The following is a 24,988-nucleotide window of genomic DNA, read 5'->3' as shown; positions in this document are numbered from 1 at the left end:
TGTCTCAGGTGCCAGGCAAATCAGTAAGTACCCAGTAAATATTAATATTTCTTGGGGCGCCTGAGTGGCTCAGTCAGCTAGTTGTCCAACTCTTGATTTTGGCTCAGATCATGATCTCAGGGTCCTGGGATTGCATCCTGTGTTGGGCTCCGTGCTCAGTAGGGAGTCCACTTGAGAATCTCTCTCCCTCTCCCTCTTCCCCTCCCTCTGCTCAAACTCTCTCTGTCAAATAAATAAATAAATTTTTTATTTGACAGAGAGAGAGAGAGCACATACAAGCAGGGGGAGCGGCAGGCAGAGGAGAGGGAGAAGCAGGTACCCCAAAAAAGATATATTTCTTGAATGAATGGGTGAATGTATTTATAACCAAATAAGTCTAACTAGTATAATACCTATTGACTGAGGTTGTTATAAGGATTAGAAATTATGGATATAGGGGCGCTTGGGAGGCTCAGTCGTTAAGCGTCTGCCTTCGGCTCAGGTCATGATCCCAGGGTCCTGGGATTGAGCTCCGCATCAGGCTCCCTGCTCGGCGGGAGGCCTGCTTCTCCTTCTCCCTCTCCCCCTGCTTGTGTTCCTGCTATTGCTATCTCTCTCTCTGTCAAATAAATAAATAAAATCTTAAAAAAAAAATTATGGATATAAAGTAAAGCACATGTCTGACTCATAGCAGGTACTCAAATATAGTAACTACTGTCATTCTGCAAGTTCTGACTCATAGCAGGTACTCAAATATGGTAACTATTGTCATTCTGCAAGGTCTCTTTTTTCAAAGAATTCCCAGACCTGGAGATAAGTTTTTACATTTATGAACAGAAAAAGGTTTATGGGGATGCCTGGGTGACTCAGTTGGTTAAGCATCTGCCTTCGGCTCAGGTCATGATCCCAGGGTCCTGGAATCGAGTCCCACATCAGGCTCCCTGCTCAGCGGGAAGCCTGCTTCTCCCTCTGCCTGCCGCTCCCCCTGGGCTTGTGCTCTCTCTCTCTCTCCAACAAATAAATAAAGAAAATCTTTTTAAAAAATGATTTATGGAGCACCTACCAGGAAGTGATCTTTGCATATATACACATTTTGCTTTCCAAGTCTTCCTTCTTGAGCGTTATTTTTATCAGATGAGAAAACGAATTATTATTTTTTTAAAAGAATTTTGGCTTGGAGGCTGGCTTAGTTGGTGGATCGTGCCACTCTTGTTCTCAGTGTTGTGAGTTTGAGCTCCACGTCAGGTGTAGAGCTTACATGAAAATAAAATCTTAAAAAAAAAAAAAGAATTTTGGCTTGGCTTTGGGATTTGCGGCAAATGTTAAAAAAATAAAAGAATGTCTTGAGGAGGCTAGGTTCAGTGAAGGGTGAAGAGGAAGTGAAACAGAGAGTGACAGCTAGCATTGAGAACCAGCAGCAATGGTTGAAGAGGAAGCTGTGGAGAGATTTAAAACCACATGGTTAATGCTGACAGAAATAAAATTGCCCAGCTCAGCTGGGTGGATGGAAGGTAGCTAGGTAAGGGCAGGGAAAAATTCCTGGGTATATTCAAGGTCATGAAGCAATGGGCTTTTAGTTAATTGAAATTACAGTTTTTTCTAGTCTGAACTATGGCAAGTTTGACATCAGAGGAGAGGCTGAGCCGTCCTTTCTTTCAACATGACCAGAGCACAGGGCCTATGTCAAGGAGGTAACTGTTCCCATGTTGTGGAAAGACGAGATGGAACAAGATCACCAGGACTGTGAGTAGAGGTCACTGACCTGGTAAACTGGAAAGCACTGAAGTTTTGGAGTCAGCTTCAAATCTCCATTCTGTCACTTACCAGCCATGTGACCTTGAGCATGTAACCGACCACCTTGTGTAAGATCTAGGGCCCCTAGAAAGTAGGGGATGAGGAGGAAAATAATAAACATGGCATTAAATGACACTCTTGAACAAACATAAACAGAAAATTAAAGTTCTCAAAAGCAACTGCTTTGAACAAACCCAGTTGATTAAATTTAAAACCCTGCTTTATACCACCTTCTACGGCCAAGGAAACTTTGCAATCAGGGCAGATTTTCCCACAAGTCTAAAAAAATACAAGTTTTCAAGCCAGCCATTTCCAAGTTAAAATAGGCTTTCATTCATAGGTTATTCATTGTCTCTTTTACCCCTTTGTTTGGGTTTCACAAGTCTTGGCAACTCTCTGTTCTTTTCTCAAATCATTCTAGGGCTTAAGGGCGTGTTTTGCTGAGCCTGGCCCTTCTGTGCAGATGGAGGGCAAGTTCGCCCCTCTATACTTTCCTCCTTGGGTCTTTGGGAAAAGGGGAGTAATTGAGAATTTTGAGTTAACTAATATAAAATAATTTTATTTCAAAATTCCCATTAACAAGCAATAGTTAGCAAGTGATTAAGAGCATGGACTTTGGAGCCACGCTAGATAGTCTGGGTTTGAATCCAGGCTTCATCACTTACTAGCTGTGTGACCATGAACAAACTATTTACTTATTTCTCTGTATCTCAGTTCCTTACACCCTAGGGTTGTTATTATACATACATTAATTAATATTTGTAAAACCCTTAGAACAGTGCCCAGCATCAGAGTGAAGCTCTAAGTGTATGCTAAGAATATTTTATGGGGTGACCAGCCGGCTCAGTAGAGCATGCACTTGATCTCAGGGTTGTGAGTTCGAGCCCCACATTGAGTATAGAGATTGCTTTTATTTTTTTAAATTTTTTATTATGTTAATCACCATACATTACATCATTAGTTTTTGATGTAGTGTTCCATGATTCATTGTTTGTGCATAACACCCAGTGCTCCATGCAGAACGTGCCGTCCCCAATACCCATCACCAGGCTAACCCATCCTCCCACCCCCCTCCCCTCTAGAACCCTCAGTTTGTTTTTCACAGTCCATCGTCTCTCATGGTTCATCTCCCCCTCCGATTTCCCCCCCTTCATTCTTCCCCTCCTGCTATCTTCTTTTTTTTTCTTAACATATATTGCATTATTTGTTTCAGAGGTACAGATCTGTGATTCAACTGTCTTGCACAATTCACAGCGCTCACCATAGCACATACCCTCCCCAGTGTCTATCACCCAGAGATTGCTTTTAAAAAAGAAAAAAGGATATTTTGCTCTCTACCAGACCACTGGTAGAGCCACCCATTAAGCAGTTCACACTGCTTAATGATAATCTGTTTCCTTCATCCTTTTTTTTTTCAATTACATGTTTTGTTTTGCTTTTTAAAATAATCTCTATACCCAACGTGGGGCTCAAACTCATGACCCCTGGGATCAAGAGTTGCATGCTCTACTAACTGAGCCAGCCAGGTACCCCTGTCTTATTCATCCTTTATCCCCTAGATGGGTCTATGGCTGGGTTGATGGGGCAGTGTATTGGCTTTAGCGGTGGTAGTAGTGGTCCTATTACCAATTAATTGCATGCACTAGGATTTATAGGGAAGTTTGGTCTTGCCCCTAAGTGATTAACGTGATGGGGACATGCCTCTCAATTTTACAGGCTGTTACCACCAGGTGGTAAAAGTCCTTGAAGATAAGCTTTAAGTAATGTTGAAAAAGACACAGATCCAAAATGAAGTCACCTGTGCTAAGCCCCACATCAGCAAACCAAGACTTAATATCTAACCTAACTGCAGTTTCAGCCTTTCCGAGGACTGTGACCTTTAAGCAGTCAGTCTGGAATTTCCTGGCCAGCCCTGGTGAGGCAGCAGCCTGGTAGACTCCTGCCTTTCCCCAAAGTTGGGGGACTCTGCCTAAAATAATTCTTTCTTTTGCTATGACTTCCTTGTCTTACCCCCTTTCTGCCTTTAAAAACCTTCCATTTTGTACAGTTCCTCAGATCTCCTTTCTCCTCACTAGATGGGATGCTGCCCTATTCGTGAGTCATTGAATAAAGCCACTTAGGGGCGCCTGGGTGGCTCAGTCGGTTAAGCGTCTGCCTTCAGCTCAGGTCATGATCCCGGGATCCTGGGATTAAGCCCCACATCCGGCTCCCTGCTGAGCGGGGAGTCTGCTTCTCCCTCTCCCTCTGCCTGCCGCTCCCACTGCTTGTGCGCGCTCTCTCTCTCTCTAATAAAAAATAAAAAAGCTTTAAAAAAATAAAATTACATGAATAAAGCCAGTTAGATCTTCAAATCTCCTCCGGTGAATTTTGTTTCACATAATCAGATTGGCCACTTCCTTTCCTCTGGGCAGGGAGTCGGGGTGGAGAGAGGGGTTGAGGATTCTTTTGGAGAGAAGTTTGAAGTCTACTTCTGTATGGAAACCTGAAATAAGAGTTCATGGATATGTGTAAGACTGATGAATCACAGACCTATACCCCTGAATAATACATTATACGTTACTTAAAAAAAAAAAAAAGGTTCATGGATAGGCACCCCCAGGGCCCTCTAACTGCCCAGCAATACTGTAGAACTTGTGAAATGCAAGAAGACTACCTTCATATCAGATTTGAAATCATTCCAGGGTCTTCCAGATCAGCTTCTTGCCCATTTTTCTCTAACTGGGAAGATGGCCAGCTTGATGGCCTTTTAGGTTTCTTTAAGTTTGGGGCATCTGCAACACGGCCAAGGGTATATCTGGGATACTCATTTGGAGGAAGGCACCCTCAATCCACCAGAAGAGCCCCTGCTCCGGACTGTGCCGGGACTTCACGGGTCCTAGGTACAGTCTTTCCTCACCTCCTTATTAGCACGCCCTTGGCTCTGCTTCTAGTCGCTCCCTTTCTGTGAACTCCGGGACCTATTGAGGACCATTGGGCTGTCATTGCGCCTGCGCACGGGGGCCTGGTGGCTGAAGTGGCTGAGCTGCCTGGCCCCAAGGTCTGAGCTGTCAGTACGCCTGCGCGGGAGGCCAGTAGGCTGGCAGTGCTGTGCGGACTCGTCCTCCGCGACCGGCAGTCAGTGCGCTTGCGCGCCGTCCAAGCGCCGCGGTTCTTGACTGTGCTGTGCCGGCGGTGGTTGTAGCCATGCAGGGAGCGGACTCGCAACAGCCCTTCAAGCGACCCCGATGCGATGGCAGCCCAAGAACGCCGCCAAACATCCGTTCTGCGGCGGCGGAGACGTCCCCGAGCCCCGAACTCCGCCCAAATCACCAGACCTGGGGCCCGGAGCAGGTGTGCTGCTTCCTAAAGCGCAGTGGCTTCAATGATCCCCGACTGCTGGACCGTTTCCGAGGTAGCAGGGCTAGAGGGCTGAGGGGCCGGGGGACGGCGACCCGAGGCGGAGACTGCGGGCCTGAGGAGAGGGCGCCCTGGGGCAGTGAGCTGGGGGCCTCAAAGAGGACCCGAAGTGGGGAAGGGAGACTTGCTCCGGGAGGTACCAAAGGGGTGTTCCTGAGGCGCCGAGCCAGGGTTGACCTGAGGCGGAGAACGGAAACCTGAGGCGGAGAGCCGTCCTGAGCAGGGGCCCTGAGGCAGGGAAGGGAGACCTGCGCGGGGAGGCACCCGCAGGGGTGGACCTGAGGCGGGGGGCGCCTCGGGAGGAATGACCTGCGGCTGAGAACGGAAACCTGAGGCGGGGAGGAGAGACCAGGCGCGGGCAGGTAGAAGGGGCGCCCAGGAGTGCACCCTGAGATGGAGGAAGGAGAAATGGGGCTTCTGGGGTTGGGGACCAGCTGGAAGAAAGCCGACTTTGGGGACTGTGAACTTGGGTGGGGCCCCTGGCCTGATGCTGCTGGGTTTCTTCGGGAACTTGCCACCGCAGCGCCGGGCGGGCGAGACTCGGTTCCTTTTCTTAGAAGAACGTTTTCCCCAGACCTGTCATTCAGGCGCACCGGGCTCAGGAGACCCCTCCGTGCTACAGCTGCAGCTCCTTGAACACTTGCCACTTAGAGTATGTGCTGCTGCTCTTAAGTTTCAGTTTCTTCCCATCATCTGTCAAGGCGGGGTTTTCCTAAGGGAGTGGGGACATGTTTTGTTAATCCCTGAATCCCCATTGCCTTACCATAGCATCCCAGTAGGGCTCAATATGTTTGGTGACCGTACTTGTAGAGCTTGGTCATGTTGATGTTTTGCTCTCCAAAATCAGTTTCCCTAGTTAAATCTGAACACTAGGGTTGTTCAGCTGACCACTGGACTCTCAGCAGTCCCCACCTTGGCCACATCACATGGGGAGATGTGTGGGTTGTGAGTTTTAAGCAATGGGCTCAAGTTCCAATATCCATCCACTTGAAATCTACTCAACTTCCCCTAATGGATATGAAGCTTACCCTCTCTCTGTCTTATCCTCTGAAGTGTTCTATAGGAAGGTGGTATCATTTACAAATTCAGTACACTTCTGCAATTATGGGGTGGAGTCCCATTTGTCTAGGGTGGGAGGAACTTTAACTGTTTAAAGGCTTAAAAAAAATAGCTGATGGTGTCGGAAGTTGTACTTCTGTTTTCTCCTCTCCCCTTTGGTTCTCCTCCACTCTGGATGGAATTTTTCTCTGAATAGCAATAGGTGGGAATGAAGTAGTTTTATATTTTCTGTCTCCAAAATATGATTGATTATGTTATTGGCTCTCTGTTTCAGTGGTGGTCTTTTTTTTTTTTTTTAAGATTTTATGTATATATTTGAGAAAGAGACAGAAATAGTGACAGAGAGCATGAGTGGGGAGAGGGAAGTGCAGGCTCCCCGCTGAGCAGGGAGCCTGACGTGGGTCTCCATCCCAGGACCCTGGGATCCTGACCTGAGCCCAGGGCAGACACTTAACCGACTGAACCACCCAGGCGCCCCTAGTGGTGTTCTAAAGAATAATTCATCAACCTTCAGAATCATCTGTTCTCTTGAACCCACAGTCTAATACGAGCAGAATTCACTACATCCTTTTTTTTTTTTTAAAGATTTTATTTATTTATTTGAGAGAGAGAGTGCGAGCGCATGAGCAGGGGGGCTGGGTAGAGGGAGAGGAAGAAGCAGACTCACTTGCTGAGCAGGAAGTCTGACCTGGCTGGATCCCAGCACCCTGGGATCATGACCTGAGCTGAAGGCAGACTCTTAGCCGACTGAGCCACCCAGGCGCCCCTCACTATGTGCTTCTAATTGGTAAAAACTGACCATGTGGTACAATTGCTCATTTCTCTTTTCTTTTAAAGATCTTTATTTTTATTTTTTAATTAAAAAAAATTTTTTTTTTAAGATTTAGTTATTCTTGGAGAGTGCAGGGCAAGGAGGGGCAGGAAGAGGAAGAGAGAGAATCCTAAGCCAACTCCATACCAAGCCTAGAGCCCAACTCCTGGCTCCATCCCACGACCCTGAGATCTCCATCCCACTTAACCTACTGAGCCACCCAGGTGCCCCAGATAGAAAAATATTTAAAGACTGATAATAGGAGAAATGGGTAATCCAGTGAAGTTGATGGAAGTGTCTATTGGCTCAAACCATGGACAGTTTGGTAATACCTTTTTACTTAGGAAATTTCACTTGTAGGAATTTACAGATAGAATTGTACAGGTGTCCAAAGAAATATGTTCAAGGTCATTCTTTTAACCATTGGTTATAAGTAGCAAAAAAGTAGAAATAATCTATCCATTGATAATATTATACATAATAGTGATAGCGTTTACTCAGCATTTACTTTGTGTGAAGTACTATTCTATGCACTCTCATATTTTATCTAGTAAAATCTTTACAACTATCACATCGGTTTAGGTATACTCATATTAAGGCATGCTCATTTAGGTATCCTCATTTCTTTTTTTTTTTTTTTAAGATTTTATTTTTATTTGTCAGAGAGAGAGAGAGCTCACAAGCAGGCAGAGTGGCAGGCAGAAGGAGAAGCAGGCTCCCTGCTGAGCAGGGAGCCCAATGTGGGACTCAATCCCAGGACCCTGGGATCATGACCTGAGCCGAAGGCAGCTGCTTAACCAACTGAGCCACCCAGGCGTCCCGGTATCCTCATTTCTGAGCATAAGGCTCAGAAAAAATTGGTTAAATATATTATGGTGCATCTATATTGTAGAATATAAGACAGGCATTAAAAATGATGTAGTTTAATAAAATTGACCAAAAAGATCTCCGTGACTTCTTAGGTGTGAAAAAATAAATTAAAAATGACATAATTCCATTTGTGTAAAATTACATAATTGCATAGCTCAGTGTCTTTTTTTTTTAAAAATACATCTTCAAGTTTATTAGTGTTTTTTTAAGTTTAAAAATTTATTTATTTATTTTTAAAGATTTTATTTATTTGACAGAGAGAGACAACGAGAGAGGGAACACAAGCAGGGGGAGTGGGAGAGGGAGAAGCAGGCTTCCCACAGAGCAGGGAGCCCGATGCAGGGCTCGATCCCAGGGTTCTGTGATCAGGACCTGAGCCGAAGGCAGACGCTAACGACTGAGCCACCCAGGTGCCCCTAAGTTAAAAAATTTAAAAAAAATTTTTTTTTAAGTAGGCTCCATGCCCAGTGTGGAGCCCAATGCAGGGCTTGAATTCAGAACCCAAAGACCTGAGCTGAGATCAAGAGTTGGATGCTTAACCGACTGAGCCACCCAGGCTCCCGAAGTTTTTAAAATTTTTATTTAAGTAATCTCTTACACCCAAGGTGGGGTTCGAATTGGCAACCTCAAGATCAAGAGTCGCATACTTTACTGACTGAGCCAGCTAGGCACCTCAAATATGTCTTAGAGTTTATTGAGAGTATTTTTAGAAAACTAGGATAGCACTAAAGTAAAAATACAAAATAAAATTTTACTGAACTTGGAATTGTTCTTTCTTCCTTTTTTGTGTGTTTTAAGTAGGCTACACACCCAGGACATAGCCCATCATGGGATCAAGTGAGATCAAGACCTGAGCCAAGATCAAGAGTCTGCAGCTCAACCTACTGAGCCACCCAGGTGTCCCCAGGCTATGGTTTTGACCTGACTATTCTAAGAACAGTAGATTTACACTTCATTCACCCCCGCTCCCCAAACCTCACCTGTTTTAGAAGGAAGCTGCTGATTTTGCAACTGGGACTTCACTGCAAATAATTTACTCAAATAATTTAAAAAATTTCACTTGAGGGGTTGCCTGGGTACTGCAGTCCTTTAAGTGCCCAACTCTTGGCTTCAGCTCAGGTCTTGATCTCAGGGTCATGACATTGAACCCTGCCTGCGACAGGCTCTGCGGAGTCTGCTTAAGGTTCTCTCTCTCTCTGCCCCTCCTCGCTGTGCACTCAGTGGAGTGCATGCTCTCTCTCTCTCAAATAAATAAATAAATCTTAAAAATTTTTACTTAATTATCCAAAAAAGCCTGTTGGTATAGTTATCTAATTAAAATGAAGACTTTCCAAGGGGCAGGGGCACCTGGCTGGCTCAGTCAGTAGAGCATGTGGCTCTTGAACCTGGGGTTGTGAGTTCAAGCCCCATGTTGAGAAAAAAAAGACTTTCCAAGTGGCAAATGAAAAAGTGGTACTTAGGGGCACCTGGGTGGCTTAGTCAGTTAAGCGTCTGCCTTCAGCTCAGGTCATGATCCCGGGGTTCTGGGATCAAGCCCCAAGTGAGGCTCCCTGCTCAGCGGGGAGCCTGCTTCTCCCTCTCCCTCTGCCACCTTCCAGCCCCTGGCTCGTGCTCCCTCTTTCTCTCATAAATAAATAAAATCATAAAAAAAAAAAAAAGTGGAACTTAGCACAGTTCATTTCCTAGAGTGGGTGGCTAGTAAATGTTGATCTGAGTAAAATCTGGCGAATCCAAACCGAAAGAAATAAAAATGCATATGCTGTAAATATTGAAACCATTGTATCTTTTTTCTCTCTTTTCTTCCAAAGAAAATGAAATCACAGGTTTAACACTGCTCCATCTTGATGAGTCTGATCTTGAAAGTCTTGGAATAAGGTAAGAATGATAAAATTCACCTTGTAGCCAAGCATACTTAGGACCTTTTTATTCACCTCTGAGGGACAAAGCACATGATCACCGATATTAACTGTCCTCATTTTAAATCTACAGAGTGTTTTAAACAGAATCCCCTGCCTGCTGGTTAACACAGTTGTTGTTGTTGTTGTTTTTTAAGATTTTATTTATTTATTTGACAGAGAGAGGCACAGAGAGAGAGGGAACACAAGCGTGGGGAGTGGGAGAAGCAGGCCTCCCGCGGAGCAGGAAGCCTGATGTGGGGCTCTATCCCAGGGCCCTGGGATCATGACCTGAGCCGAAGGCAGACGCTTAACAACTGAGCCACCCAGGCGCCCCAACACAGTTGTTTTTGTTTGCTTGGTTTTACTGTGCACATGTTGTGTTTAATATTGCTAATGATTCCTATTTTAAAAAATTTTGCTGACAAGCCTTCATGAAGTTTCAGTGATCAACTTTTTACTCGCAAGTTCAGAATAATTGGATTATACACACCATAAAATATGTAAGAACTGATAGGGGGGAAATGTTGGCAAGAAAAATCAAGGCTGCAGCCTTATCTTGAACATATTTCTAGGTCTTCCTAAAGTTATCTCAAGACTGAAATATATACCTGGTATTAGATTTAAAGATGCAATCCAAAGTAGTTTGGTCCTTTTTTGGTTGTATGGTTTGAGACAAGTAATTTAACTCTTCAGTTTCTACACCTGTCAAATGGAAAATAATAATGAGACAATGTACATAAAGTGATTAGCATGTTGGCCCTTAGTAAATATAAGGCTGGAGGTTGCAGGGTCTAGATTAGTGTGGATTCACTTTAAAGATCACAGATGAGGAGCAAATATTTAAATATTCCTTAAAATGGAGACTTTTTTTTTTAAGAGAATTGGCAACAGTGGTGAAATAAGGTTTTTTCCTTCTGGAATTCCATTTAGCTAAATGTTGTTTGTGGTAACAGTAACTAAAGAATCAAAACAAAGGATTATACTGAATTACTTCATGCATTATTGTTTAGTAGTTGATAATAGAAGCAGATTGTGAGAAAAGATCACCTTAGGACTTTTACTTGAATTTTAATAAATGTCCTTTGGATCAGAATCTTCAAGAGCCTCATCTTGCCTCTTTCATAATCACATTTCAGCCCCGTCAGTCTCCTCAAAGTCCCCCTTACTACTTATTTCTTAGATATAATAGTTCCTTACTATTTTAATTGAATTGAATTTGCTCTAATAGAGTCTTGCTTTTAAAGAGAACCATTTACTTTGTGGACCCAAATACTACTGATTTATTCAACAAATATTTATGGAGGGCCCACTGAGTGTTAGGAATTTTTCTAGGAACTTGGGAGACATGAGTGAGCAAAATAGAATTTCAAATGAACATTATCTGGCATGCCTTATTACTCACCTTATAACTATGAGGTGGATTCTGCAGGACTTTTCAGGACTGTGTTTTCCTATACAGTAGCCACCAGCTCCATGTTTAAATTAAATTAAGGTTTCAGTTCCTCACCTAGCCATATTTCAAGTGCTCAATAGCCACTTATGGCTAGTGGCTACCATGTTGGGCAGGGCAGATATAGAAATTTCCATTATGGCAAAATTCTGCTGTCTAGAGCTGCCTTTAAAGATCCCAGTAGGACAAGTCAAAGTTGTTAACAGTGGTACAAGTTCAACCAATGTATTAATATAGCCTTGTACTCTTTTCCCCTCCTTTCCTGTTTCACCTTTCCTAGGATTCACATCCTAAAATAAGCGACCTGTATGTAAGCTGTTGTCCTAGACTCTGCTTTCTAGGGGGAATCCGGTTTAGACAAGTACTTAAATTTTCTCAAGTTTATGATCAACCGTTGATTTAAGAGGTTTTTCTAACAAGTAAGAAACATTAGTACATTAAATGTACATATCAGTTGTAGGAAATTTTAGATTTCAGAAATTATGAAATACAGAAATAAAATCTTACTGTAGTCTAACTATGGCCTGTGACTACTTTAAGGATTTATTTCTTTATTTTTATTTAGAGAGAGAGCACACCCGCGTGCATGAAGGGGGGAAGAAGCAGAGGGAGAGGTAGAGAAACAGACTCCCCACTGAGCACGGAGCCCCACGCAGGGCTGGATCTCACCAACTTGAGATTATGACCTGAGCTGAGATCATGACCTGAGCTGAAATCAAGAGTCGGAGGCTCAACCGACTGAGCCACTGAGGCCCCCCAGCCCATGACTACTTGAAATTTTTGTTTAAAGTACTATTTATTTTGGGGCACCTGGGTGGCAGGGAGTCTGCTTGAGGGTTCTCTTCCTCTCCCTCTGCCCCTCCCCCCACTCACACACAGGGGCTCTCTCCCCCTCTTTCTAGAATAAATAAATAAATCTTCAAAACTATATATATAAAATACTGTATTTTGTTATAGCCTTTGTTAAAATAAAACAAAAAACCACTAGGTTTTGGTTGGCTATTTTTATATACTTTCATCAGCGATTTCTTTGTGAATAGTTTCTTTTTGGGTTTTATTAAATGATGACTATTATTAGTTCAGGAAAATATTGGGCAGTGAGATTGGTTTAGGTTTGGTATTTTATGCTGTGACTTTTGGTTATACTCAACTGTGCAACAATACTTAACCTGACTCAGTTTTAGATCACCTGTAAGTACTTCCCTGTGCTTGTTACATCAACCTGATGAGGATGGTAGGGGAATAGGAAAACACAAGGTATACTGCTTTATGATTTATCAGCTGTAATAATGCTTCTGTACATCCCAAGAAAATCATTCTTAGATTTTGTAGTTATCATGAGTCTTAAGAGTACAATATAGAGGCCAATTGTAGTGATTCTGACTCTATCTAGGACTTTGAGCATAAGATTTTTCAATCTAATTAGCTAGCTAGTAGATTAGTAAATTCTGCCCCTTGTCTGCTGGTTCTGTTAATAATTAGCCAGGTGTCAGGCTAACTTGCTTGGACCAGTAAGTGTAAATGACACAGGATAATGAATTATAGGATTTTGAGCTGTTTACGTTAAATCCTATTAAATTTATTTATTGAACCTCGAGCATTATGAGGGCTTACCAACAAAGGAAGATGGGTACAAGTAAAGCTATAACCTTCATATATATTTGATCTGTGCATGAGTTATACCTAGTACTCGCATTTTTCCTGTGCTATGGATAAGAACATTTATGTACTAAAAAAGTTTGAGTGATTTTTTTTTTCCCAAGGTCACACAGATTCTGTGTGAAGATGTGAATCAGTTCTGATTTCAAAGTCCTTTTTCATTCTCACTGTGCTCTACTTCAGAGTGTACCTTGAGCCATGCAAATTCAGGGTTGTGAGGGAAGATGTCAACTTCAGGTAGATTAAAATAAGTTTGAAGTATCAATTGAGCACTCAGTAGAGACATAGATGTTGAAGTCTGAGTTACCACGGGAAGAGCATCAAGGGCAGAAGCCTAAGGGAGAGTTTCTAGGGGGGTGTATGTTTGAATTATTAATTGTTCCTTTTAATCTGACTTCTCATTATATTAATGTAGGTAATTTAGAGTTGATTATATACTATTATATACTCTAGGGATTATTATTAAGCAAATAATGATGGATTTGCTTATCCTGTTATAATTCTAGTACCTTGGGGGACAGAAAGAAGCTGCATAATTATATCCAACAACTGAGTGAAATTCACGTTGATTCAATGAAGGTAAGAGGAATCAGAGTTTATCATGTTTTTTGAATTATAAAGTGACATAACTTAGAATGAACACCTGTAGAATTCATTTTATTTATTTTTTTAAAAGATTTTATTTATTTATTTTAGAGAGACCATATGCATGCACACAAGCTGGGGGGAGGGACAGAGAGAGAGAGAGAGAATCTCAATCAGACTCCTCGCTGAGGGCAGAGCTGGATGCACGGTTTGATCCCAGGACCCTGAGATCATGACCTGATCTGAAATCAAGAGTTGGATGCTCAAGTAACTGAGCCACCCAGGTGCCCCCTGTAGAATTCATTTTAAAAAGGAAAAAAAAGGGGCACCTGGGTTGCTCAGTCGTTAAGCATCTGCCTTCGGCTCAGGTCATGATCCCAGGGTCCTGGGATCGAGCCCCACATTGGGCTCCCTGCTCGGCAGGAAGCCTGCTTCTCCTTCTCCCACTCCCCCTGCTTGTGTTCCCTCTCTCCCTATGTCTCTATCTGTCAAACAAATAAATAAATAAAAAGAAAAAGAAAAAAAAAGAATTCATTTTAAAAAGAATGGAAGGAAATCTGCTTCTCAGTAATAGGATTGTGGTTGATTTTGATACTTCTAAACTGCATTTTCTTTTTTCTCTTTTTATTATTATTTTTTTTAGAGAGTGAGAGAGAAAGAGTGCACACACATGCACTAGTTGTGGAGAGGAGGGGCAGAGGGAGAGAATCTTTAGCAGGCTTCCCACCCAGCTCGGGCCCCTGAGCTGAAATCAAGAGTTGGACTCTTAACCCATTGAGCCACCCAGGCGCCCCATAAACTGCATTTTCTAAATTAAGCACAGAATATTTACATCAAAAAAAAACAGTAAAATATATTAAGCATACAGAAGAGTATAAGTGGACTACTACCCAGCTTGTTAAATCTTAACATTTTGCCTAATTTGCTTTAGATCTGTTGTTTTTAGAACAAAATGTTAGAAACAATATAGGACCTTTTTTGTACCCTTCCTAGATTCTGTTTCCATCCTTTCTTTCCCCCTTCCCCCAAAAGCACCATCCTGAATTGGGTTTAATCATTTTCACAAATGTTTTTACTTTTATTACACGTGTATGTGTGGCCATAAACAATATGTAGTATTGTTCTACATGTTTTTTAAACTTTATAAAAATTATATTTTACAGTTTATACAATTTATAAAAATTATATATTTTACATATATATTTCAAATATATATGAAATATATATATGTTTTTTTTTTTTAAGATTTTATTTATTTATTTGAGAGAGAGAGAATGAGAGAGAGCACATGAGAGGGGGGAGGGTCAGAGGGAGAAGCAGACTCCCTGCCGAGCAGGGAGCCCGATGCGGGACTCGATCCAGGGACTCCAGGATCATGACCTGAGCCGAAGGCAGTTGCTTAACCAACTGGGCCACCCAGGCGCCCTACAGTAAGTGTTTTAAACTTTTTTTTTTTTTAAGATTTTATTTATTTGACAGAGACACAGTGAGAGGGAAAACAAGCAGGGGGAGTGGGAGAGAGAGAAGCAGGCTTCCCGCTGAACAGGGAGCCCGACGTGAGGCTCGATCCCAGGACCTGGGATCATGACCTGAGCCAAAGGTCGCTTAATGACCGAGCCACCCAGGTGCCCCTAAACTTTCTTTTTTTTAAAGATTATTTATTTATTTATTTGAAAGAGAGAGAGTGAACGAGAGAGAGAGCACAGGAGCAGGCGCAGAGGGAGAAGGAGAAGCACACTCCCCTGCTAAGCAGGGAGCCCAACCTGGGGCTCGATCCCAGGACCCTGGGATCATGACCTGAGCCGAAGGCAGATGCTTAACAAACTAAGCCACCCAGGCACCCCTTAAACTTTCATTTTACATTACATTTCTTTTTACATTACACTTTTGAGAATCATCCACAACAACACACAGCTCCACTTTCCCCTCAGTCATAGAATAACTTTTGAAGTTGTACTGAATTTTCATGTCAATTCTGGTAAACTTTTGTATCAAATATTAGTCCAAAGGATAGATATATTTCTAAAGTTTAATCTATCAATAGTTGCTTGTTTCTCATCTCCCAGCTCCTTCCAGACCTTAAAGGCCCTTTTTTTCAGACTCAGTGTCCCAAGAATCATTTTAACAAATGGTCAACTGCCTAGCCTTCATCCCAGAAATTCTGATTATGGGAATTTACAGTAAGCCCAGGAAGGTGCGTTTTTCACAAACTCTTTGGGATGATTCTGATGTCATAATTAAAGAAATGTTTCTTGGGGTGCCTGGCTGGCTCAGTCAGTAAAGAAAGCATGCCACTCTTGTCCTCGGGATTGTGAGTTCAAGCCCCATGTTGGGTATAGAGACTACTTTTATTTTTTTATTTTTATTTTTTTTAAAGATTTTATTTATTTATTTGACAGAGAGCACAAGTAGGCAGAGAGGCAAGCAGAGAGGCAGGCAGAGGGAGAGGGAGAAGCAGGCTCTCCACCAAGCAGGGAGCCCGATGCGGGACTCGATCCCAGGACCCTGGGATCATGACCTGAGCCGAAGATAGCCGCTTAACCGACTGAGCCACCCAGGTGCCCCTAGCAACTACTTTTAAAATAATTATAAATTAATTAATTAAAAAGAACCTGAAATGTGCCTTGATTGGTTGGTGACAGAAATTGTACCTTATTGTTCACCCTTTTGACATCTATAGGTTAAGAAAACTTAGTTTCAGACCTGGACAAAGGTGTAGGGTATCTCATTCTCCTTTTGCACCCTTTCGCGTGATCATCATTTATGTTTTTCATCAGTGGTGTTTTATGTATTTTTACAGTATTTAAGTTATCTAAGATCCCTATGAGAATACATATTTCAATTTTACTTTTGCTAGTTAGCCTGCTTATCATCCATTGAAAATCATGTTTGAAAAAAAATTTTTAAGATTTTATTTTTTTAATTTTTTATTTATTTTATATATATACATATATTTTTAAGATTTTATTTTAAGTAATCTCTACACCCAAAGTGGGGCTCGAAGGTACAACCCTGAGATCAAGAGTCACGTGCTTGGGGTGCATGGGTGGCTCAGTCTACTAAGTGTCTAACTCTTGATTTTGGCTCAGGTCATATTCTCAAGGTCATGAGATTGAGTTTCACTGCTGGGCATGGAGCCCGCTTAAGATTCCCTCACTCTCTCTGCTGTCCCCGCCCACTTGCATGTGTGTGTACACACACACCTGCACGTGCTCGCTCTCTTTCTCGCTCTCAAAAAAAAAACAAAAAGAAGTTGTGTGCTCTGACTGAGCCAGCCAGGTGCACCCCCTATCTATCTATCTATCTATCTATCTATCTATCTATTTACTTATTTATTTTTAAAGATTTTTATTTATTTATTTGAGGAAGAGAGGTGCATGTGAGCTGGAGGGAGAGGGAGAAGGAAAGAGAATCTGAAGCAGACTCCGCTGAGCAGAGTCCGACACAGGGCTCGATCCCCTGACAATGAGATCATGACCTATCCCGAAACCAAGACTCGGCCGCTCAACTGACTGAGCCACCCAGGCGCCCCCTGCCTTTTTTAAAAAAAAATTTTATTTTTAAGTAATCTCTACACCCAAAATGGGGCTTGAAGTCACAACCCTGAGATCAAGAGTCACGTGCTCCACAGACTGAGCCAGCCAGGCGCCCCATGTTTGAAAATATTTAATCAATGTGTTTGGTTCAGTCCTACAATAATTTTATAGGCCAAGTAGTAGTTCTTACAGCAAGTATTTTATTTGAAGAATAATCAAATCCTAGCCCTTTCTGAAAAAGTTTCCTAATATTAAAATGCCTCATTCTTTTCATGAAGAATTAGAGTGATCACTTATCAAAGATGATATTTAACAATTTTGTCCTGTAGTTGGAAGAAAGTTGCTATCCTGTAATCTGTTTTGTTCTTCATGAGAAGGGCAGCATAGGGGGTGCGGTGAGATCATCTCAGATGATCTCTGTGACCCCATTTTCACAGTTACAATTTACAACAAAATATTTTTGAAGTAATATTCAAGACAGCAGTTTCATTTGCTCACTTTTATTCTGTTTTTCATCAGAAACAGGAAACTGTCTAACCACATTTATAAATTTTAACTTATAGTTGTTTAAAACAGATTTTAAAGTTACTAAGTACTTTAGTCACTGAGTCACTGTATAGTAATGAAATTGATAGCTTATATGATCTTAGCTTCAGCAGCAGTACAGCTGAACAAATAATTGATTCCTACTCTAATTTGGTATCCACCTTTTATTCTTTTTTTTTTTTTTTTTTTTAAAGAGCAGCTTTAGTGAGATATAATTCACATAGCTCATGATTCAGTCGCTTAAAAGTCTACAAGTTGGGGCTCCTGGCTGGCTCATTCGGTAGAGCGTGCAAGTCTCAATCTCGGGGTCATGAGTTCGATTGGGCCACATTGAGTTCAAATGCCCACAATGGGCATAGAGATTACTTAAAAAAAAAAAAAAAAAAAGATTCTTTATGTATTCTGGATATAAGTCCCTTATCAGATATATGATAGGCAAATATTTTCTCCCATTCTCTGGATCATCTTTACTTTCTTGGTGCTATTCTTTAAAGCACAAAAAGCTTTTCATTTTGATATAGTCCAGTTTATTTTTTTTATAAATATTCATTTGACAGAGAGCGAGCACAAGCAAAGGGAGCAGCAAACAGAGGGAGAGGGAGAAGCAGGCTCCCTGCTGAGCAGGACCCTGGGATCATGACCTGAACTGAACCCAGGCACCCCTAGTTTTTTTCTTTTTGTCTCTCATGCTTTTGTTGTATCTAAGAAACCATTGCCCAACCCGAGGTCACAACCTTTTATTCTTGGTTCAATTTTCTTCATGCTAAATTTAGTTGGCCTCTGAAGGCGGGAATTGTGTAACAGTGAGGAGGAATTATAGTGTTTGACCTAACAGGTGCTAATTTGTCAAATGAATCTTAAGTGAGTAAAACGCCTGCTTTATGTACTTTCTCTTAATATGTGTTAGATTCTAGAATCACCAGCTCTGTATCTTTCTCTGATAGCTCCCTCTCTCTTTTCTTCTGGGTAGAACTGACCACTCCACTACTCTGGGCATATATTCTATTATCTCCCCCAGAGGACAGGAATTGTGCCTTACTCATCTCATCCTCAGTGTTTGGCATATATAGGAGACAATTCATAGACAATAGGATTTTTTCAAACTTCTTGGCTAGTAACACAGTAAAGTATCATATAATCTTTAAAAGTGACAAGTAAGTGTAAGGAGCAGTTTATATTAAATAATACTGGGAGAATAAAAATAACAGATTATAAACACTGATCAAAACACTTTAATATATTCATACTCGTTAAGAGTTAGAAAGGGAGGGGCGCCTGGGTGGCTCAGTTGTTAAGCGTCTGCCTTCGGCTCAGGTCATGATCCCAGGGTCCTGGGATCGAGCCCCGCATCGGGCTCCCTGCTCGGCGGGAAGCCTGCTTCTCCCTCTCCCACTCCCCCGCTTGTGTTTCCTCTCTCGCTATTTCTCTCTCTGTCAAATAGATAAATAAAATCTTAAAAAAAAAAAAAAATGAGTTAGAAAGGGAATATGAAATAATATAACTTGAATTACCAACAACTTGTTGCCCAACATTAAAGAATGGTTTAAAAATGTTAGTTCATCATGGGGCACCTAGGTGGCTCAGTCAGTTAAACATCTGACTCTCGACTTTGGCTCAGGTCATGATCTCTGGGTCGTGAGGCTCCATGCTCAGTGTGGAGTCTGGTTGAGATTCTGCCTGTCCCGCTGCCTCTGCCCCTCCCCACACTTGCTCACGTGCTCCCACAGGCGCGTGCACGCGCGCACACACACACACTCTCTCAAAATAAATAAAAAAATCAGGGGCACCTGGGTGGGTCAATCGGTTAAGTGGCTGCCTTCGGCTCAGGTCATGATTCCAGGGTTCTGGGATCGAGCCCCAGATTGGGCTCCTTGCTCAGCAGAGAGCCTGCTTCTTCTTCTCCCTCTGCCTGCCACTCCCCCTGCTTGTGCTCTCTCTCACTCTCTCTCTGTGTCAAATAAATAAAATCTTTAAAAAATTAATTAAAAAATCTTTTTATAAAAAAGTTAGTTCATTAATGAAATGAAGCCATTACAAGGATAATTATTGGGGTGCCTGGCTCAGTCTGTTAGTCTGTAGAGCATGGAACTCTTTTTTTTTTTTTCCCTTAGCATGTAATTCTTGATCACAGGTCATGAGTTCAAGCCCCACATTGGGCATAGAGCTTACTTTAAAAAAAAAAAAAGGATGGGGCGCCTGGGTGGCTCAGTCAGTTGAGCCTCTGGCTCTGATTTGAGCTCAGGTCATGATCTCCGGTCATGAAATCAAGCTCCCTGTTGGGCTTACGCTCAGCTTGGAGTTGTTTGAGGTCCTCTCTTTCCCTCTGCCCCTCTCCCCACTTTTGTGCACAATTGCATGCTCTCTCTCTCTCTCAAATAAATAAATAAATCTTTTTTTTAAAGGATAATTATTAAGATCTGTAAAATGATTAATTGCTCATGATGCATTTTGACATGAAAAGTTATGATATGTTAAAAATGATTTTCAGTGAGTTCTTTATTTTTTTTTTTTAAGATTTTATTTACCCATTTGAGAGAGAGAGTGCATGGGGGAAGGGACAGAGGGAAAGGGGGAGAGAGAGAATCTCAAGCAGGCTCCACACCCAGTGTGGAGCCCTATATGGAGCTCGATCTCACAACCCCGAGATCATGACCTGAGCCAAAACCAAGAGCTGGTCGCTTAACCGACTGAGCCACCCAGGCACCTCTCTTTATTTTTTTTATAAAGCTGCTTAAATTTACTTTGTTTTAACCAGTTATTATACCCGAAAACTTGACAGTAAAAACTTAGACCCTTAAATGGATTAAAAGTAGATTATAGAATTTTTTTTTTTTTATAATTTTTGCGATCTGAAGAGAAACCAACAAAATAGATTCTAGGGGTACCTGCATGGCTCAGTCAGTTAAGCATCTGACTTTGGCGCAGGTCATGATCTCAGGGTCCTGGGATTGAGCCCCGCATCGTGCTCCCGGCTCAGCAGGGAGTCTGCTTGTCCCTTTTCCTCTGCCCCTCCTCCCATTCATGCTCTTTCTCTCTCAAATAGATAAAGAAAATATTTTTAAAAAATAGATTCTGGGGATGCCTGGGTGTCTCAGTTGGTTAAGGATGAAGATACCTTCAGCTCAGGTCACGATCCCAGGGTCCTGGGATCGAGTCCCACATCAGCTCCCTGCTCCCTGCTCAGTGGAGAGTCTGCTTCTCCCTCTGCCTGCTGTTCCCCCTGCTTGTGCTTGCTCTCTTTCTCTCTTCTGACAAATATATACGATCTTTAAAAAATATAAAAAATTAAAAAAATAATAAAAATAGATTATGTTTGTGATGGTTACATTAATTTTATATAAGGGGAAAGAATAGGCCAATATATGATTTTCTTTTTATTTTACTTAATTTTTTAAATATATTTTATTTTTAAGTAATCTCTACACCCAATGTGGGGCTCAAACTCACAACCCTATCAAGAGTTGCATGCTCCGGGACGCCTGGGTGGCTCAGTTGTTAAGCGTCTGCCTTTGGCTCAGGTCATGATCCCAGGGTCCTGGGATCGAGCCCCGCATCGGGCTCCCTGCTCAGCGGGGAGCCTACTTCTCCCCCTCCCACTCCCCCTGCTTGGGTTCCTGCTCGTGTTCCTGCTCTCGCTATCTCTTTCTCTGTCAAATAAATAAATAAAATCTTAAAAAAAAAAAAAAAGAGTTGCATGCTCCACTGACTGAGCCAGCCAGACACCCCTGATTGTCATATATTTAAAGATTTTGGGGGATGCCTGGGTGGCACAGTCAGTTGAGCATCCAACTGTTGGTTTTGGCTCCGGTCGTGATCTCAGGGTCGTAAGATTGAGGCCTGAGTTGGGCTCCAGGCTCAGTGTGGAGTCTGCTTAGGACTCTCTCCCTCTGCCCCTCCCATCCCCTCAAATAAATACATAAATCTTTAAAGATTTTGGAACTTTTTCTTGTCTGATAAGGACATCCAAAAGGTTGAATTAACAACATTCATGGTGTCTTCTATTCCAGAGATACTTTGACATCATTCTTGGTATATTATTAGAGGTGACTAAACTTGATATAGTTTATTGTGGTGATAAAGTGGCTTTATAGAGCAGGGTGAAAAAAAGTAATACTCACCAATCATCAACCATAAATCCAATCTTTGTTAATATGCATACACATTGTTTAACAAAGTTGTACATTTTAGTCATTACTTGACTCAGGCAGTCAGTATGCAACTTGAATTGAGCTATTTTTAAAGGAAATTACTTCCTTATCACCAGCATCTTCAAATATTGGACCAGATGACCCCTTTAAGCTTCTTTACAGCATTGAGCTTCTCTAATTCATATTTTATATATTTCTGTGTATGGGTATGGTACACTTTAACTATAATAGCATCTTAACATATGTATCTTTGCAATAACAGTTTAACAGTAGTTATTTATTTATTTATTTATTTAAGATTTTACTTATTTGAGAGAGAGAGAGTAAGTGAGAGAGAAAGAGCATGAGCGGGTGGGGGGGGTGGTGGGCAGGGGAAGAGCAGAGGGAGAGGGAGAAGCAGACTCCCTGCTAAGCAGGGAGTCAGATGTGGGGCTCGATCCTGGGACTCCGGGATCATGACCCAAGCCGAAGGTGCCCCAACAGTAGTCATTTAAAACATATTTGAGGGGCACGTGGGTGGCTCATTCGGTTGAGCATCTGCCTTCGGCTCAGGTCATGATCTCCAGGTCCTGGGATCGAGCTCCGCATCGGGCTCCCTGCTCAATGGGAACCTGTTTCTCTCTCTCTCTCTCTCTGTCTCTCCCTCTGGCCCTCCCCACCGCTCGTTCTCTCTCTCTCTCTCTCAAATAAATAAAATCTTAAAAAAAAATAAAAATAAAAAAATAAAACATATTTGAGTTCCTACTATGTGTCAGGCACTATGCTGTGTGCTGCGTTCTGAGACTATGGCAGTAAATGGCACAGACAAGGCCCTTCACCTCCCAGAATTCCGTACATGTTTAAGAAACTTCATGGAAAAATTTGAAGCAGTTTGAAAATCATGAATTAGATCATTTATTAAATTCCTTTTTTATTTTGTATCTTTCTCTTTAAAAGGTAGTTATAGATAGTTAAGAAATAAGTATATATATTTTTAAGATTTTATTTGTTTATTTTAGAGAGAGAGGGAAGGAGGGCGCATGTACTGGGGGAGAGGGGCAGAGGGAGAGGGAAAGAGAGAATCTTTTTTTATTTTTTATTTTTAAAGATTTTATTTATTTATTTGACAGAGAGAGACAGCGAGAGAGAGAACACAAGCAGGGGGAGTGGGAGAGGGAGAGAAGCAGGCTTCCCGCGGAGCAGGGAGCCCGATGCGGGGCTCGATCCCAGGACCCTGGGATCATGACCTGAGCCGAAGGCAGACGCCTAACGACTGAGCCACCCAGGCGCCCCGGAAAGAGAGAATCTTAAGCAGACTCTGCTCTGAGCACAGAGCCTGACACAGAGCTCCATCTCATGACCCTGAGATCATGAGCTGAGCCGAAACCAAGAGTCAGTCGCTTAACTGACTGAGGGCCCAGGTGCCCCGAGAAGTATCTTTATTTAAAGAAATATAGAGAGGCATTAAATCTTCACCCATATTTAACCCTGTTCAAACTTAGAGTAAGAAGTAATTGTAAAATTTATTTTTACTAAGTATTTCTGAGTAATATTAAGTAGTATAGAATTTTATTTTCCTGCCTCAGATTTCTTATCTTTATGATAGGAAGCTTCCTTTCTTCCTCACTCCCTCCCTCTCTCCCTAATGGGCAGTATATAGATACATTTAGGGGAAAAAATATACACATTGCCTATAGTAATATGCTTTTATGATCTGAACGAGTGTGTTAAATAAGTATGTTTAACTTGAATTCAAGACTAACTTATTAAAGGCTAATCAAATCATAATAAAAAGATTAAAGTCCTTATCTTTCTATTATTAGAATCCATTAAGAAGAAGTAAAATATACCCAGATCCAATATACTTGATCTGTCTGATAGTAAGGTAATGATATTAATATCTTATTATTTCCTGTAGTCTTGTTCTTACTTGAGAACAATTGAATAGCTTTGTACACTGTAGATAGGAATGGCTGCACAAAAATTTTAGATGAAGTTACATATTGTTACTGATATTAATTTAAACATAATTTTCTAGGTAATTAATGATCCTATCCATGGCCACATTGAACTCCACCCTCTCCTCATCCGAATCATCGACACACCTCAATTTCAGCGGCTTCGATATATCAAACAGTTGGGAGGCAGTTACTACATTTTTCCAGGCGCTTCACACAATCGATTTGAGCACAGTCTAGGGTAAGAAGGCAGTTAATGGGGAATTTACAGTTATTAAGTACCTTCTTTATCATGAAATGACTGTCTCATCTTTTAGAGAACAGTTTTACAAAATGGTAATAATATCCATATTTTGCTGATGAGAAAATTGAGGCTTTGATGTACCTTGCTATATTTTGTTTATTTTATGTATTCTTACAAGCCAGTTCAGATCTTTACTGGAAAGATAAACTGTCTATTGACAGGTCATTTGGATGACATATTTGTGTTTAAATATTTAAAACCTAACAGGGTTGGTTACTGATATAACTAACTGTAAGTTTGATTTTTTAAATTTTCCTGTTTAGTCTTGTACAGAATTGCCTTTGAAAGCAGATGATTTTCTTCACCTATCAGGAAATTTGTAGATCAGGAAAATATTCATAAACTTAGAGAAGGTGGCACCTCTGTTACATACAACTAAGTTGAGAATTTGGTCTGCTTTTCCATTGTAAAATCTGGAGCCAGGAGAATATGGGCTGGGAAGAACTGGACAGTTTTCTAGGTTTCATGAAGTACTCACACTGTTTTACTTTGTTTTGTTTGTTTGAAGTGTTTTTTGTTTTTTGTGGGTTTTTTTTTTTTCAAGTGTTTTTAATAGCAGGAACACAAGTGTCTACCCAAATGTACATTCATCAACACATATTTATTGAAAAGTCACTAGGCCCTACCAAACCAACAACGTAGCAATTGTCTCTAACTTCATGGAGTTCAGAGTTAAAGGGGAAAGAAAGATATTGTATTCTCAGGAATTACTTTTAGGGGGAAATGCTAAAAGTGCTTTTAACATTTGTCAGGCACTTTATCTTCTATCTGTGTTGTCAACATTACAAAGCCAGAAGTCCTGCTTCTTTGAAAAAAAAAAATTTTTTTTTGTGGTAAAATACATAGAATATAAAATTTACCATCTAAGCCATTTTTAAGTGTACAATTCAGTAGTGTTAAATATATCCATATTATTGTGCAACCAAACTCCAGAACCTTTTCATCTTGCAAAACTGAAACTCTATACCCATTAAATAACAGTTCCCCATTCTCCTCTCCCTCTAGCCTCTGGTCAT

General features: G+C 41.5%; 1 protein-coding gene and 1 long non-coding RNA gene across 2 annotated transcripts in view; one reads left to right on the top strand and one right to left on the bottom strand.

The window, feature by feature from the left end:
- Positions 1-1,259: 1,259 nt before the first annotated feature.
- LOC118545685 (uncharacterized) lies at positions 1,260-4,589 on the bottom strand. Its single transcript, XR_004922197.2, has 3 exons — positions 4,427-4,589; positions 4,098-4,255; positions 1,260-1,857 (listed from the first exon to the last, which is right to left on the bottom strand). It is a non-coding gene; the product is annotated as an uncharacterized LOC118545685 (long non-coding RNA).
- Positions 4,590-4,844: 255 nt separating this feature from the next.
- Positions 4,845-24,988, top strand: part of SAMHD1 (SAM and HD domain containing deoxynucleoside triphosphate triphosphohydrolase 1) — a 52,104-nt gene continuing 31,960 nt past the window's right edge. Inside the window, exons 1-4 of the mRNA XM_036108080.2 lie at positions 4,845-5,164; positions 9,718-9,784; positions 13,423-13,495; positions 23,749-23,909. Coding sequence (XP_035963973.1) covers positions 4,957-5,164; positions 9,718-9,784; positions 13,423-13,495; positions 23,749-23,909 — 509 coding nt within the window. The 5' untranslated portion in view covers positions 4,845-4,956. The remainder of the gene's footprint in view (positions 5,165-9,717; positions 9,785-13,422; positions 13,496-23,748; positions 23,910-24,988) is intronic.

The sequence above is a fragment of the Halichoerus grypus genome, chromosome 10 (genome assembly GCF_964656455.1).
Source record: "Halichoerus grypus chromosome 10, mHalGry1.hap1.1, whole genome shotgun sequence".
NCBI classification, from domain to species: Eukaryota; Metazoa; Chordata; class Mammalia; order Carnivora; family Phocidae; genus Halichoerus; species Halichoerus grypus.
This window is presented reverse-complemented; position numbering and strand designations above follow the sequence as displayed.